General features: G+C 35.5%; 2 protein-coding genes and 1 pseudogene across 3 annotated transcripts; 2 read left to right on the forward strand and 1 right to left on the reverse strand.

Annotated features, from left to right (window-relative positions):
* The first annotated feature begins 603 nt into the window (after window positions 1-603).
* LOC103444623 (loganic acid O-methyltransferase-like) lies at window positions 604-4795 on the forward strand. The gene is made up of 3 exons (XM_008383577.4): window positions 604-803; window positions 3053-3745; window positions 4219-4795. The coding sequence occupies exons 1-3, from the start codon at window positions 651-653 to the stop codon at window positions 4558-4560; spliced, it is 1188 nt and encodes a 395-aa protein (XP_008381799.3). The 5' UTR covers window positions 604-650; the 3' UTR covers window positions 4561-4795.
* A 1719-nt stretch (window positions 4796-6514) lies between these two features.
* On the forward strand, window positions 6515-8618 carry LOC103444622 (loganic acid O-methyltransferase-like; annotated as a pseudogene).
* A 483-nt stretch (window positions 8619-9101) lies between these two features.
* LOC103444587 (probable RNA-dependent RNA polymerase 1) lies at window positions 9102-14726 on the reverse strand. 2 transcript variants are annotated; one of them, XM_070815660.1, is made up of 5 exons: window positions 14448-14726; window positions 13083-13630; window positions 10924-12764; window positions 10344-10494; window positions 9102-10138 (listed from the first exon to the last, which is right to left on the reverse strand). In XM_070815660.1, the coding sequence occupies exons 2-5, from the start codon at window positions 13596-13598 to the stop codon at window positions 9302-9304; spliced, it is 3345 nt and encodes a 1114-aa protein (XP_070671761.1). In that variant the 5' UTR covers window positions 13599-13630; window positions 14448-14726; the 3' UTR covers window positions 9102-9301. The 2 variants fall into 2 exon arrangements, with proteins under 2 accessions (XP_070671761.1, XP_070671762.1); XM_070815661.1 differs by having other exon boundaries at window positions 14357-14463.
* Window positions 14727-17519: the final 2793 nt, after the last annotated feature.

Genomic DNA, 17519 nt, shown 5'->3' on the forward strand with positions numbered 1-17519 from the left:
TACTACTGAAATCGTCTTAAAGTAAGAAAAACAATAACAAGACCTCAACTTCTTTTTCGTTTGTTTCTAGGAGCGAATTATAGACCACACAACGTGAAATTCCTACACTTCGATTCTTTTTTATATGTATAGATACTTTTTTATTTGTAGTTGGTCCCTATTAATATATCTTATGACTTATTGTCTTACTCTCATAACCACCGCAATTAGGGCATCAAATGACAAAAAGTGGTTGAAGTTACATTTTTATTTTTACATTATAGCCGACGTTTCAAAACATTATAATTTAAGTGAAGAAGAGAGCACATTCCTCTAGTCAACTTGATTAGTTCGCATCTCTTTCTATAGAAGTCAACCTTGGGATAGTACATGTCAATTTCAGAATATAATTGAAATAATTACCATATATTTATGTAGAAGTCAGCCTTCTTTGGATTGGATCCATGTCAATTTAACAATATAATCGAAATAATTATTCATATATTTATAACTAGCTAGGATTAATTAATATATGGCATGCATCTGTGGTGGTACCACCAAGTTGCATGAGCATTTGTTCACACCTTTAATTGTTCTATATAATACCACACCTACTGATCTTAGTCGTCACAAATCAAATCTACTTGCCTCTATAAGCTTCTAATATATATATGGCAGAAGGGGGCAAAGGAACGTTGCAGGTTTCAGCTGTTTCCATGAATCTCAACGGAGATCGTGAAAATAGTGCGATACCGATCACAACTTCTTTGCCTATGAACGGTGGAAAAGGCACTTACAGTTACTTCAACAACTCCTGCAGCCAGGTATAATCATATGTATTTATGTTTTTTTTTTAAATATATATAATGCATATCACGGATGCATGAAACCCTAGATACGTCAGGCATGACGTGGACTTTACCAATATTATTATAATCATGTGCATGCTAGACATACATTCTCCTACGCACATAGTCTAAGAAAATTTTAATCACCTAGATTTTAATCTAATAGCAGATTACAACAATTTTCTTAGGTCATGTAGTCAACGAGGACAGGCTCTATATACATGCATGATAGTTTTTATATCAAGCTTCAGTTTGTGTTTTCATTTGTTGCTGGCAGAACCAACATAGGGGTACTGGTTGCAAATGACCCCAAAAAATTCAAATAGATTCTAACCAAAAACAGTTTTTCTCCTCCAATGGTTTTAGCTTAACATTTTAGCACAAAATTATTAAAAAAATGATATTAGCCTTTTTTCATAATGTTTTAAAAAAAAAAATTTTATGTAGATTATTCTAATTTACTTTTATGAACATTTTAACCTAAAAATTTTTAAATCCGACAACACTAAACCTACCTCATTCTTACACATATGCACCACATGAAAGAACATGAAAAACCACACTACCTACCTGATTCTTAAACACAAATACATAGGTGGGTACAAAGAAAAAAAGAAAGAATTGTTTGACGAAAGTGGATTTTATGTGGATGTTTGAACAAATACATATATAGGTATTTATAGAGTTTCTAGAGGAATTTTGATTAATTTTTTTAATTGTTTTAGCCGTTGGATTTAATTTTACGTAAGATCTCTTGTTTTTACCCTTATATTTGCTCATATTCGATCTCAACCGTAAGATTTAATTTAATGTACTAATAAATTTGATTTTTTTTAAAAAGATTGAATCTGAGCCAACGGTCCAACCTCGTGGATTGTCCCATAAAAAAATAGTCGTTGATATTTCCACAAGCGACCGACAATGTCAGCATCTGGGTTTCAGCCACTAACATTGCCTCATTTTTCTAGGTTAATTTTGGCCCAAAAATAAATTTCAACCCAAAACTTTTTATAGCCTAATGATTGGAGAAGCTTTGGGTGAGTTTAGAACATAAATTTTAAGTTTTAATACAACCATTACCATTGAGGTTGGTCTACTGCCTAAGGCAACAAAATAGGGAGACCTTGAATGAATATTTTTTTTTAATTTAAACATATCAAAACTACAACCTTTCCATAATTGGGAAAGCTTTTTCAGTGGTCAATATTGTGACGAATCTACATTGTATTGAAAATTAGTAGTTGAATAATAGCTTGGTTGTATACAATTAAAAATACATTTGATTCTAATGAATATATATTGTGATCCGATGTTTGTAAACTATTTGAACGAAGGTATGCTAATTTTTTTTTTTTTTTTTTATAAATGATATTATCTATATAAGGGGTGAGGGAGTGGTTAAGCCTTACAATAGGCTAACAATAATGTTGTTCAAATTCGTTTTTAGAGAGAATTGAACCTAAGACTTATCACTTATAAATAAAAAGAAATACAAATATATTATAGCACTAAATGTCAAGTAAGATCAATTTTTTAAAGTTCTTGTTTATGATCCCATAGTTGCAATTCCTGGCTCCGCCTCAAACCGTATGACGCCCATATATTTGCTACCTACAAGCCTAGCTAGCTAACTACATGCCCTACGATCTTGCCCTGTTTTTTTTCCTTAAATTCACACCAGAGAATAAAAGGCTAAAGAGAAGACTTCTGTATTTGGAGAGAGAGACACTTAATTTCTTTTTTTTTTCTTATATTTTTAAAATTTTAACAATGTATAATAGTTCCATCCAACTGCATATCGGGTTCTCCATTAACATTTTAATATGGGCTTTAAATTTAACAAGTCGAAATTGGTTTCTTTCCAATAAAGTTTGGATTCACCTCCACTACCCACATATTGGTTTATTAAAATGCTGGACGGACAAATACAAAACCTTTGATTTTGTAATTTTTTTAATTAAGAGAATTGTTATTAGCATTTTTAAAATCTCAATTTGCACTCTAAACTTTATATAATTAAAAAGAAAAATACATTTGTGAAGAGTACTGTATAATGAAATTTTTGGAATGTTAATAGCAATTCCCTTAATTAATACTATTTTAGATACGAGCTTAACCAAGTTTGTTATAGAGCAGTATGCTCCCCTTTTGAAATCTATTTAACTTATTCTCTTTGTAATATAGATGAATTTTGTAATAGGTTAATAGAACCATTAATTTTGCAGAGACAGTGCACTGAGGATGAGAAGAGAAAATTCATTGAGGAAATTGAGCAGAAGCTTGATATGAAAAAACTCTTCTCCCTTTCAAACACCATTCGTCTTGCGGACTTGGGATGTGCCACTGGACCAAACACTTTCATGATAATTCAAGACATACTAGAAGCCATGCAACGCAAACACCAATCCCAATTATCCCAATCATGTTTCAACGATGTTCAACATTCTGATGATCATCAAATGCCTGAATTTCAAGTCTTCTTTAACGACCAAGAGTCGAATGACTTCAACACCCTCTTCACCTCTCTCCCACAAGACAGGCAATACTTTGCAGCTGGCGTGCCCGGTTCTTTCCATCACCGTTTGTTTCCCGAGTCATCTATCCACTTTGTGCATACCTCATTATGTCTCCACTGGATCTCTAAGTCGCCGGAAGTATTGCAAAACAAGGCCTCTCCGACATGGAACAAGGGCAGGATTCACCACACAAGTGCACCGGATGAAGTAGTTGAGGCTTATGCGTCCCAGTTTGTGGAGGACATGGAGAATTTTTTGAATGCTAGGGCCAAAGAGCTTGTGCCTGAAGGAATGATGGTAATGATCTTGGTAGGAATTCCCAAAGGGACGCCTTATTCAGAAATTCCAATGGGTATGATGTGCAATTGTTTATCGTCTAGCCTCATGGATATGGCAAAAGAGGTAATATTGATAACTCATTATAAGCTCCTATAATTTACATTAAAATTTATTAATAATCAACTTTGAGGTGTGTTAGGATATCACATAATGGACAAAAACAATGAAAGTAGAATTTCACATATTGGGGTTCTAATAGCGAAGAGAGGCCAATAAGTGTTTTCACCTGGAAATATAAGTGGATAGAACTTTTTCAATGAAACTGCATTAAACAGGCAATAAAGCACGTTTATAGTGTCGGTTTATTGTATGTTTAATTAGTGTTCTCTAATAAAAAGTTTTATTTTTTATTGAAGCAAAACCATATTTTTTTACTTCTTTTTTCCCCCTCAAAGAGGAGATATTTTAGAGTATAAAACAATTGTTGTAATAAAATAGATTTGATAAAAAATAAGTTAATAGATAGATCACCAGAAAAGAACAACTGCCTAACTTAACTGAAAATATATATGGTGCCATTTCTTTTCCTTCAACAGGGAATAATTGAAGAAAGTAAAGTGGATTCCTTCAACTTGCCATTTTATGCAGCCTCTCTAGAGGAGATGGAGGAGATATTAGAGAAAAACGGGTGTTTTAAGATAGAGAGAATGGAGTCGACAAACCCAGCAGCATATCTGAAAGGTGGTCCAGTTGACATACCAGCTTGGGTGACGAATGTGAGGGCTGCAATGGAGGGAATGTTTGCCAAACACTTTGGAAGTGAGGTTATGGAAGAAATGTTTGGAAGATTGACCGATAAACTTGTAGACATTGCCGACCTCATAAACTCACGATGCGAAGTCAAAAGTCAGTTGCTTGCTGTTCTCAAGCGTAAATGACTCTGACTGAAACTGGAAAGTAATGTTACTAGCTTCATGTTATTGAAGAAAATAAATATAAGCAAAAGGAGAGATGAATTTGGAATTCATCATCAACTGGGAGTCTGGGACTCATGCTTTTGTGTACGTGTGTGACGTTAATATTCAGAAGCGTAAAATCCACTTTTGAGTGCTAGAAACAAGAAACCAAAGATAATGTATGAAGATAATTAATAAAAGTCTTTTTATATTAGCACCCCACAAAATGTTGAATGCACTCCATATTAAAATTTAAGGAAAACTAACAAAAAGTAAAAAAAAAAAAAAACTTCTCCTTTAACGAAAAACCCTTTTTAAAAGTATAGTGAATAGTGCCAGTTAAAGGTAAAAATTTGGTTTTTCGTTAAAAGTGAACTGTACCGGGAGAGTTTTGTTAAAACTCCATAAAATTTAATATTAAATAACTTATTTATCCTACTATGCAATGACAATTTTTACGTTATTAGGTTTAAAAAAAAATTATATATACACTCCAAATTACTTTTATATCTTCTTCAATTATCAAAATCCCTCCGACCCTCAATTGTTGAACAAAACTCTAACCAATGAAACTACAAACATGTTGATTGAGAAAAATTATTTTTGACGAATGAAACACGAAATCGATGTTTCGGAAGTTTCACATGAGGTAAGACTTCATATTATTTATTGTTTTAGTGATTTTGATGACATCGATAATTATTTAATCTTACTTTTGATGCGTTATACAAGCTTCTATGTTCATATTCATCTTTTAGGGATCACAGAGATTACATGAAGAATTAAACACTTACAATTACCACCAAATATTAAAAACAGACGACGTGGGTTTAAATGGTGGAATTGAAAACAACCCACATATGCTTTAAATCCCATGCGGCATCTTTTGTCAAAATTTTAGTTGGCATTTTTTGTCCAAATTAAAAGCTTTATAAGATTTAAGAAATGTGAGGTGTATAGAAAATATAAGGTGTATATTAAGAATGTGGGGTGTGAGGGTATTATGGGGAAGTATGTATGGGGTGTATTAAGATAATTTTTAATTAAAAAAACAAATATGGGATGTATTAAATATGTAAGATTTATTTAATAATTTGTGGGATGTTAATATAATAAGCGTTAATAAAAATATCGAAATCGTAACTCAAAGCATACGAAATGCTCGTTATATAAATTGATATGGACGGCCCTGCAAAAGATTTGCCCTACATATATGGATTACATGTAATTTGTTTAAGTAAATGATTTGTTGATCATTTGCATCTAGGAGAATAATAAAACTGGTTTTATTCATTTTTCCGAATTCCTTGTCAATTAAAATAAAAGATCGAGCACTTTGCAGTTGATGAGAAAAGTTGGGCTTTTTCAAACGTGCAGGAAGGACATGCGAGGAAGAGAAGGATAAATTAAAAAAGCCAAAGGAGGAGAAGAGTGCTTTTTTCTTTTATACAAGTCGAGGTAAAAAGCTAATCAAAGTGGAGAAAATTATATACCACAACGTGAAATCCGTACTCTTTGATTCTTATTTATACGTAATATAGATACAGTTTTTAACTAATAGTTGGTTCTTATTTATATTTTTATGGCCGAGCATCTTATTTTAAATTTATCTAAATTATAGAGAATGAGATCCGAATTTACATGCAGATCAAAAAAAGATTACAATGCTCTAACTAAATTGATTAGCACACATCTCCTTCTTTAATAGTCATCCTTCTTTGGATTCATGCATGTCAATTTCACATATAATTGAAATAATTATCGTATGTTTATAACTAGCTAGGATATAAGACATGCATCTGTGGTGGTAGCACCACGTTTCATGCGCGCGCATTTGTTCACGCCTTTAATTGTTCTCTATAAGTCCACACCTACTGATCTTAGTTAGTCTTCAGAAGTCAAATTTACTTGCCTCTGTAAGCTTCTAATTAGATATATGGCAGAAGGGGGCCAAGGAACGTCGCAGGTTTCAGCTGTTTCCGTGAATCTCAACGGAGATCGTGAAAATAGTGCAAAACCGGTCACGGTTTCGCTGCCTATGAACGGTCGAAATGGAATTTACAGCTACTCCAGGAACTCCTACCACCAGGTATATATAGTATATACCTATGTATGTAATATGCCAATGTATTTATTTGGTACATAGATGCATATATATCACGGATGCATGAAATCCTAGCTATGTCATCCATGAGGGGATGACTTTTTTATTTATTTTTTGTTTGAGGTGAAAGGGTAGCGAATCAGTACATATTTTATCCAAGTGCTGGATGGACAAATTGATTGTTCCCAACTATTCCAGATAATTAACTAGTTATTAGAACAAAACAATTTTGTCCTTGGATTCATACACAATCACATTAAAAATTGTAATTACGTAATCAAATTAGCTTAATTGAACCAATAATTTTTGCAGAAACTATCCGCTGGACTTGAGAAGGGAAAAATCATCGAGGAAATTGAGCAGAAGCTTGATATGAAAAAGCTCTCCTCCTCTTCAAACACCATTCATGTTGCGGACTTGGGATGTTCCACCGGACCAAACACTTTCATGATAATTCATGATATACTAGAAGCCATGTAACGCAAATACAAATCCCAATTATCCCAACCATGTCCCCATGATGATCAAATCCCAGAATTTCAAGTCTTCTTTAACGACCTAGAGTCGAATGACTTCAACACCCTCTTCACCACTCTTCCACAAGACATGCAATACTTTGCAGCCGGCGTGCCCGGTTCTTTCCATCTCCGTTTGTTTCCCGACTCGTCTATTCACTTTGTACATTCTTCATTATGTCTCCACCGGATCTCCAAGTCGCCGGAAGTATTGCAAAACAAGGCCTCTCCGGCCTGGAACAAGGGCAGGATTCACTACACAAGTGCACCGGATGAAGTAGTTGAGGTTTATGCGTCGCAGTTTGCCGAGGACATGGAGAATTTTCTGAATGCTAGGGCCAAAGAGCTTGTGCCTAAGGGAATGATGGTATTGATCTTGACTGCAACACCCAAAGGGATGCCTTATTCAGAACTTCCAACGGGTATGTGGTACGATTCTTTATCGTCTGTCCTCATGGATATGGCGAAAGAGGTATATAACTCATTACTTATTACTAGGGCCGACCCTGAGTATTGAGGGGCCTGGGCAAAACTTAGATGGAGGTCTTTTATTTTTTTTAATGTTATATTTTATTATTATTATTTTTTTCAATTTTTTCATCTATAAAACTAAAATATTATAAGTTACTACAACAAAAAAAAATTGTTTGATCAGCTAGGTGTTTTTCCTTACCTTCAAAGGTCCTGAGTTCGATACATAGATAATATTATCTTTTGCATTTAATCTATTTTATATGCATCTGAATACATGTAATGAAAATTTGGGGGCCCTCCCGAATCGGGGGTCCTGTACGGTGGCACCTGTTCAACACCCTCAGGGCCGGCTCTGCTTATTACCTCCTATAGTTTCCATTGAAAGTTACCAATAATTAATTTTGATATGTGTGTTAAGAACATAATTAATGGAAAAAAATAGTACAATTTCACATAGAGAAGTGATTTATGCACATTTTTTTTTTTTGCACAAATTAATTGAAAATGAACGAAAATAAAATGACAACGAAACACGTTTACTGTCATTTATTATTTGTTTATTAATTTTTAATGAAATATTTATATTTTTTATTGATACAAAATCATATATTTTCCCCTTTTTTTTCTCAAAGAAGAGTGTGTTTTAAAATATATATAAAACAAGTGTTGGACCACAAACTTCATCAAATAGCTTTCATATAAGAAAAACATATACTATATAGTTAAAAGAAACATCACTAGAAAACAACAATTGCATAAATTAATTAATGTTGGGAATATGATGCATTTCGTTTCCTTCCATATGTAGGAAATAATTGAAGAAAGTAAAGTGGATTCCTTCAACTTGCCATATTATGCAGCCTCTGTAGAGGAGATGGAGGAGATAGTGGAGAAAAACGGGTGTTTCAGGATCCAAAGAATGGAGTCGTCAAACCAATCAGCATGGATGAAGGGTCCAGTTGACATTCCAGTTTGGGTGAGGCATATGAGAGCTGCAATGGAGGGAATGACACTTTGGAAGTGGGGTTATGGATGAAATGTTCGGAAGATTGATCAATAAACTTGTAGACATTTCCGACCTCATAAACTCAAGATGCGGCGAGAAAACTCAGTTGCTTGCTGTTCTCAAGCGTTTATGACTCTCACTAAAACTAGAAATTCATGGAACTAGCTTCGTTTTATTCGAGAAATTAAATTATCCCAGAAGAGTGGTTTGTAGCCTGTATTTCAAATTTTCTTCATGGACATACACACGTAAGGAATAACATTAAAAAGGTAATGGTTAGTGCTTGCCATATTCAATGGGGAGCAATAGCACGATTTAAATTTCAATGCATTACCAACGAAAGCACATATCTACCAAATTAGCACATTAAAACATAGTAATAACATATACAAAATAGCTAAGATCAGAATAAGTGAGCTCAGAATAAGGGCAATCGGTTAGCAATTGTGAGCTTTCAAACCAACTTTCAAGTGTCAGAAACAAGAAACCGATGATCAATCTACTATACAACAAGCTGATGTCCTCAAAAGTTTTACCATCAGCATAAATAATTTAACTTTGATTTCATCTTTGTTGAGAGGTTACCCCATCATCAAGAAACAAATATCAAATATTTCAACTTTCTCAACTCAAATGCAACCCACTCCGGAATTGGCGTTCTAGAGATGACATGTGTAGAGACCTTCTCATACTTGCCTTATCTTTTTTGATGACGACGAGCTTGTCATAAACGCACCACGGAAAGCTGATGAAATGGTCACGATTCAGCCCCTCATTGTATGTGCCAAAATAATCAGGATGATATGTGACATGGTACCAAGCTGAAGCTTTTGCGTATACATCATCAGCTCCGGAATCTAGACCTGTTCCCTTCTCATTGAACCATGCCCGAGCTTCCTTCCTCAACGATCTCACAGCCATGTTTATAGAATCTGCATCCCGCCTCTTAGTGAAAGATTTTGACATTCTCATAACACTCCCACTAAGTATTTCAGCCTCTGTCTTGATCCCATAATAGTCCATCAGATTTCCCAACTTGTAATCATAATTGCCTTTGTAATAGATAGCATCTTCAATGTAATCCTCAAAGCCATCAACTTCCATGTCAGGGTCGTATGACTGCTTTGCCACTTGACGAGTGAAGGATCTGATAGAGCTGTCATGAGGCGCAATGTCTTTCACCTCTTGAAATAGCGCTCCGATCACATTGCATGATTGATAGGTGGGCTTGTCATGTTTTTCCATGAAATCTGGAAATTCCTTGACATATAGATGTGCAGGTATTACAGCTGGTACACCAGTTTTTGGAAAGTCGACGGCAATTGAAAACAGCTTTGCAAGCTCTTTACATGGTTCGCTCATTGCTTTTAAAGGATCTTTGTCTGCAAAAACAGTGTGGGCATTGGCAATTATGCCCAAGCTATCATTGATCATGTAGTTCACAAAATATTCCTCAACTTCCTGGACAAAGAAAAAATGAAAACAAGTATAAAGGAGACAAGAACGGGAAAGTGAATTAAATTTGAATCGCTGAAGTGCAAAGACATCAGGAGATGCATGAAGATTCAAGCCATTAGTCCAATGTTTTGAAGGATTTGTGGAGGGAGTATCATTTACCAACCAATGTGATGTTGTATAGCCATTAAAAGATTCCAGTATTCATTACCTCCATTGTGACGTCATGATCCAATTCCATACTTGGTGCTGGGGTATAATCCATAGGTTGGATTTGTCTCCGAGGAATCAATTCTTGGTCCCAACAGACAAAGTAGATATCTCCATCGAGATCACTTCCTGAACATTCATTTGGATGAGGCCTACCATTGTAAATAAGTTGTCAATCATTAAGCCATGTTTAAGCATAAGTTTTTCTATCGATTATGCAGTGGAAGTAAGGAACTTAAGAAATTATAATAAATAGCATCCACAGAGTAAGTCCAGCAAATTTCGAAACAAATAGCATCTACGAAGTAAGGAACTTAAGTTGTCAACCAAAGGCTTAACAATATGTGATTTATCTCATGCTGAATGATATCCACAACAGGTTGCATTAGATGACTGAAGTACACAATGGTTATAAGCATGTTAACTGGAAGATATAACATTAATGAATTTAATCGAAGTATGTGGTCATGATTTCTGCTAATCTTTGCAAACCAATAAAGACATTGGATATTTGTGAACTAAATTTAAGAGTCAAGACCTCGTGATTCAATGTTGTAGAAGAACAAAAATATGTTTCTTACCTTGATCCTTTTTGTGGAAAAACTACACAATCCACCATATGGTGCAACTCCGGCACATTCACAGCCTTTAAAACACGTACATCACCAGGGTGTAAACAAGGGTTCTTCGCAACAACTACCTTTCCTTCAATATGGTTTGAGGCACTTCCAGGATGTCTGTTACCAGATAATTGCACAAACACCTCTCCATATTCCAATGTTCCGGTTTCATCTAGACATCCCATCATTGCTCGTCCATCTGGAATAAAGATTCTTGTTTTCAGTCGCAAATCTAGCAACTTTGATGCCCGAAATGTTTGCAGCATCATTGAAAGGAATGGTTCAACATCAGGTTTATAACCACATGTGAGCAATTCCTTCAGGATGTTAGTAGTCTCTCCTGGAGACATCAAATCCAAAGCGTCCTGTGCTTTTAGTGGGTCAGTCAATATAGCATTCAGTTGTTGTACAGCTGCCCTTTGTTTTTTCATGAAAACAAGATCTGGAACCTCAAGGGTAGATAAAAGAGTTATCAACTGGCGGTTCAGAAAACAAGGCTGATACTTGCTACATGCTAATACATCCAACTTTGTGTTTTCTGATTCATACTTGGACATACTCTTCCTTAATGATAATTTCATTGATGAAGTTGGATCAATGGCCACCACACCTTTGTAACCACCATATCGAATCTGAAAGGCAGATGGAGTAAACCCCTTATAGCCACATTTTAAGGCCACTTTCTTCGCAAAATCAGCAGATATTTTCCCAATCCCATCAGAGAAGACATATTTATCATGGACAATGTCGGGAATAACTTCAATTTCATGTTTGGCCACAGTCAAAGTTTCAGTGGACGAACCAAAAGATTGACCCAATCTAGCAGCGTACTTTGCCACATTTTTTATATGACAAAAATCTCCCATCCACTCTCTTATATCATCAGCTGTAAGTCCCCACCTTGAAGCAAACATCCACATAGAATTCTCCCGCAATTGGCTCGACGAGAATGCAAGAAATTCATATTTCTTTTCACCAATTACTATGCCATTTCTGAGAATAGAAAGAATCCTCATGTAGAATTTGGTTTTCCTATCCTGATTTGTAGTGGACTTACGAGGAGACAAATCTGCCGAATAAATTTTTGCAAGCTCCTCTCCAACAAATGAAACACGAATGAAGTTATCAGTATCCATTGGGTAATTGCGTAGTACACGATTTGAGATATTGACTTCAGGACCACAATAATGTATTTGACATGATGTGATCTGGACTCTACGAACATACACCAACCCAGAATCTAAGGATATTACTGGTGATTTTGGAGTTTTCTTCAATCTGCGGTACTTCATATACTGCTCCTCAAGCCACATTGAAGGTTCATAACAGCTATCTCTTAAATTGTATAATTTATCTAGAGCATACTCTATGCATGCAAGGTCTCTTTTGCGTGCATCAACCAACTCAAAAAAATTATCACCAAGTTTTGGCCCAGGAAGCCACCCTTGCTGAACCAGGGAGTTTACCTTAAACAAGATATCATATGGAACACCAATACATTCAGGAGGGCAAACCATGGCTCCCAGATCCGAGCAAGAAAAAGGGGGACATAACTCCGTGACAAGGTCCCTTACAATCCCTTTGTACCCGGGAAAGTTTTCTCCAAAATCTGGAAGTTGGAGACCATAAGGAAGCTCCAAGCATAATACAGAAGACTGCCCAATAGCGCACGATGGAGTGAAATCAGTTGTTCGGATCCATTGGTCATCAGGGGTTTCCCTGCAATAGTTCTGAAAAGGGTCTTCATATGCTTGTCCTGAAGAGTCTGCTTCTTTCTCGAAAATCCGAGGCGCTCCCAATAACTAATAATAGGAGGTAAATTCATTAAGAATCTTTGCTTCAAAGACGAGAAGATATAACATTTTTTCCAATTACAGTACTCTGCATGAGATGTTTCAAATACACGGCAAAAAAGATAAAGGACCAAACATGCTTTGACAACAAACCTCAGTTTCTTTAGACCTTAACATACAAAGATTGCATACATTGATTAGCAAATTCAACATGTAGATGATACAAAGTTATCCAATCTTAAACATAAAAGGATTAGATGAATGACAAGAAATATTGGAACAAGAAAATCATTTTGATACCAAAATTAACTGAAAGAAAACAGGTACCTGAAACAGAAGTTTCTTAGCAGTGTGACCACGTGGACTATACAACTCAGTCTGCCAAATGTTCTCATAGGAAAGTTCAAGCTTATATTCCACCTCATCATATTTCAGAAGACAAATTAATTTCTGTATTCTAATCCCAAAGTCCACTGAAACATTGTCCGAACACCAAAAATAAGATAGCTCTTCTTTTCCGGTCTTGCAACCAAAATACAATTCTAGATTTTGCAGACTGTGCAAAGCGGTTCTTGGCTTTGGTACAATATCATGATCCATCTTCCGGGACTTCAGATAGCTTCTCTCATACCACAGGTTTCCAGTGTCGGCCAAGGAATTAATAAACTCAGCATCATTGGCGGTTTCAAACTGAATAATAGCATAATATCTCCTTGAATTGTTGGCTGGTCTGTATCTCATAGCATAAACAGATCCTTTTCCAGTTTTTCTCTCCAGCCATTCAAAAACAGCTTCTGCAGATGCACCAGAAGGGAATCCAAACAACTGTATCGTCTTACCCATCTTATCATGTGAATTTCTTCACTGCATTTATGCTGCCAAATTATTGCAGGCTTAGAAATAAACAAGAGTGGAATGCACTAGTAGAGTCATGGAACTTCAGAAACCAATAACCATAAAGTCTTTATGAATCCAAGAACAGCTCAAGAAAAAAAAAAGAAATATCAAAAGGTATAACGCAACTGAAATTATTGAGCTAAGGTAATTACGGGCAACAAACAAACTAGATAAAAAGTAAACACATGATTTTTGCTTCAAGTGATAATAAGCCGCCCTTGGGAGCAAGGGATGGCGGGGTAACGGGTTAGGATTATGATACGTCCAGGGTTCAATTCCTAGCCAAAAACAAGAACAAAATGATAATTTTACCCAACAAAGGTAGAAATTAAAACAACCCCAAAAGAAAAAAAAACAGACCCTTTTGTTATGCACTTCACTTGCAGTTCAGACTTGAGAGATCAAGAGACATGCTTGATAACCATACACACAAAAAGTAGAGATTTTTCATTGAACTAAAGTAAACACAAATTACCCAACACAAGCAAAGAAGTTACCGATCCTAAATTTATTAAAAAAAATCGAAATATTGTTCCAGTGATGCAGGAAGAGTGAAGGACACAGATAAAGAAACCTTAGCTGCACAAAAGCTTCATCAAACAAGAATTACAGCAACAAAAAACCCAACAAATCCAATAATTTGATGCCTCATGACAGAGAAGACAATAATAAAAAAGCAAAAATTGCTGAGAAAATTAACTCACATTGTTTCATTGATGCAGGAAACGAACAGAACAAAGAGTGAAACAGAAGAGAGAAGAAAAGCTAGAGAGACCGAACAGGAGAGAAAATTACCTTAAAGAAAACAGCAACTAGCAAGGATACACACACAGATGCTGTTCGTTGTCAATCCCTAGTCACTCTCGCCCTCCCCGACCACTGCCGGTATCAGCGAAACTAAATGTTTTTTTTTTTTTCTTTAAGTGGACAAATCAGTATATTTATTATTTTTCTGGCTAATATCCTTGAAACAAAAATCTAATGATCCAGGCAACTGATGTGGTCATGCCTAGCATTGTAGGACTCAATGTAGGTCTTTCTGCTACTTTGGTTTTCAAAAAAAGGAACCCTTCTATTTTCATTCATTTTCCTTCCCTCTTCTCATACATTATTTTTTATCTTATTATCTTTATAACAAAATCAATATAAGATATTGACGTGACTTAATCATAACTGTTCAAATAGAATGGAAGGGAAAGGGAGAGAGATTATAAGGGGAGAGAATCCTCCTCGTTTCAAAAGTGGTCTTAGATTGTCATTTAGTACTACAGTTTAGTAGTATTTTTTTTTACTTGTAAGTAAGAGGTTTTAGATTCAATACTTGTCAAATGCGAGTTTAAATCATAGTATTACTAGTCTATTATAATATTAAACCTACTTTCTCTTTCTTAATATACATAATATTATTTGATAAAAAAAATAACTTTAAATTTATAATACTACAGTTTAATAATATTTTCTCATAATAAAAACTGAGTACATAAATTAAATAAAAAGCAAGCCTTATGTTAAAATCCGGACAAAAACAATAAGACGGGGGCCCAAAAATATTATCGGTTCAAAATTTCAAGGAATTTAATTGAACAATCACTTTCAAGAAAATTTGCAAATTTTTTTTACGGAAAGAAGGGTAATTGGGGACCCGAAAAAGTGAGGGATTGACTTTAAGTCCTCACAGAAACTGATAACATGCTTGGGAAGGAATTGGAACGACAGGCCGGCATTTTTGTTAAATATTGGTATAAAAAAAAATTCATTTAAAGTGTTATAGAAATGGATGTCCACTCAAATAATGGGCAAGTTGCCCTTCCACTATTTAGCCTGTGATTTACTTCTATAAAAACAACACTATGGAACACAACAAAAGAAGAGAGTTTCATAATTGGTGGTGGAGTTCACGGGAGAGAAGAAGGAAAAGGAAGAAGAGGAAGAGAGAGAGAGGAAAGAAGAGGAAGAGACGAAGATGAGGAAGATGAGGGGGAGATAATAAAGAGAGTTATCTTTGTACTCTTATTATTTCAAATTATAATGAAAGCACCACTGCTGCCCCGAGGACGTACTCCAGTCACACTGACTGTAGAGGAACCTCGTAAATTTTGTGTCTTGTTTCATTTATTCCACTGCACCCACAGTTGATTTTACAACACGTTATCAGCACGAAAAGCTCTCATGTCAGTGGAAAGCACAACACCATAAATCCGGAGAAGCATTATCTACTTCTCACCTCGGTCAGCTAAAATCTCACAGAGTAGAGACGGCAAGCCAGACATGTCAAACAGGGAAGATCATCTTGTCACAAAAATCCATCAACCTTTCTTTTATCACCTTTTCCTTTATCACTCTAACTATTGATGTGCTAATCCTTATCCCTGCTAGACCTGCAATCTATTTTTCTCTCGTGGACAAGAAAGATGGAGAGATCTTACAGACAAACAAAGGTGCAGCAAAACAAGCAAAGGTATGTCCATTTTTCATTTCTCCCACCGCGCCAGAAGCACCCCACCGAATTCCGGTGCGAATTGAAATTTCCAACGACCTGAAGTCGTCACGAGATAAGAAAACTCGTACCTGACAACTGGTTTCCAGAGATCCAGAAGAATCTCATTAGACTTGGAAACCCAGATCGTGTCGTTCTCAATGGATCTCGAGGACCTCCATGAATCCTCAATTGTCTGAGATGGTGATGGCATGACTGACTCCACACAGGCCTCCCTCTCTTGTGCCTCCGTCAACCTCACTGTCATCTGTCTCTGTGGAGAGATTCTTGCTTTGCGATGCCATGTTCTTTGGGCCATGCGAGAACAACGCCAGTATCTGGTAGCCTTTTTGGATTGAATTGGTTTTGTGTGACCTCCACAACAACCCAGCTGATACTGGGTTTCGAGACTGGTAGAGACAGACAAAGAAAAGGGGGAAGATTATGGAATATGCATGGCACAATCTGAAAAAGGCAATAATGTATGATACCATTTGAAAAAGCAAGAAATAAATAAATAAAATTAAAAAGGAAATGGGGCCAATGATTTGGAAAGGTGCGTTGCACCATGTAAAAATGAAAGAAAAAGGCAATGTTTTTTGGAATGGTGTAGAATGTGGTTGAATAAGAAAATAATAAAAATAAAATAAAGGTAAAGGTTTTTGGATGGTGTTACACCATCTGAAAAGAAAGAAGAAAATATGTATATATTTATTTATATGAATGGTGTTGGCTTAAAACACTTTCACAAGTTCTATTTATTTAAAGTAATTTATTTACAGTGGGTAGAATTATTACCCTTTGCTTTAAAGCTTTGATATTTATGTGAATGGTGCTGAATTAAAGCCCTTGTCACAAGCTTTATTTACTTTACAGCAATTTATTTATCATGGACGGTTTTACCGCCTACTGCTTTAAGTTTTGATTTATGTGAATGGTGCTGAATTAAAGCCCTTGTCACAAGCTTTAATTTATTTATTGTTCAATTTATTTACTATGGCTGGAATTACCGCCTATTGCTTTAATTTATTTATTGTACTTATCTTTTGTTACGATGAGTATAACAAGGACCCAGAGTTCCTTGATTAGATCAGAACCTGCAGTTTCTTGATCCTCATCACATAAAATGATAGGACCCGAAGTTCCATCATGCAAAAAGATCAAACATGAAGTCCCTAGATCCTCAAGATCGGACATGAAGTTTCTTGATAAGTACCTTAAGTTTGAAGTGCCACAGTGCCTCAACTTAATTATAATAAAGGTCATAAAAGTCTCAGTCCATAGACTATTTAATAAGGACCAGAAGTTCCTTATGTCCATACTTAAAATGGTTTAGCAGAAGCATTTATTAAGCGGATAAAATTGATTACCCACGCTCTGCTCATGAAAAC

The sequence above is a fragment of the Malus domestica genome, chromosome 16, assembly GCF_042453785.1.
Source record: "Malus domestica chromosome 16, GDT2T_hap1".
Classification (NCBI taxonomy): Eukaryota; Viridiplantae; Streptophyta; class Magnoliopsida; order Rosales; family Rosaceae; genus Malus; species Malus domestica.

Coding starts and splice junctions, on each gene's coding strand:
- LOC103444623 (XM_008383577.4), top strand. CDS start 651: ATGGCAGAAGGGGGCAAAGGAACGTTGCAGGTTTCAGCTGTTTCCATG. Junction 804..3,052: donor TCAACAACTCCTGCAGCCAG/GTATAATCATAT, acceptor TTAATTTTGCAG/AGACAGTGCACTGAGGATGA. Junction 3,746..4,218: donor TCATGGATATGGCAAAAGAG/GTAATATTGATA, acceptor TTCCTTCAACAG/GGAATAATTGAAGAAAGTAA.
- LOC103444587 (XM_070815660.1), bottom strand. CDS start 13,598: ATGGGTAAGACGATACAGTTGTTTGGATTCCCTTCTGGTGCATCTGCA. Junction 12,765..13,082: donor CTAAGAAACTTCTGTTTCAG/GTACCTGTTTTC, acceptor TCCTATTATTAG/TTATTGGGAGCGCCTCGGAT. Junction 10,139..10,343: donor ATCATGACGTCACAATGGAG/GTAATGAATACT, acceptor TTCTTTGTCCAG/GAAGTTGAGGAATATTTTGT.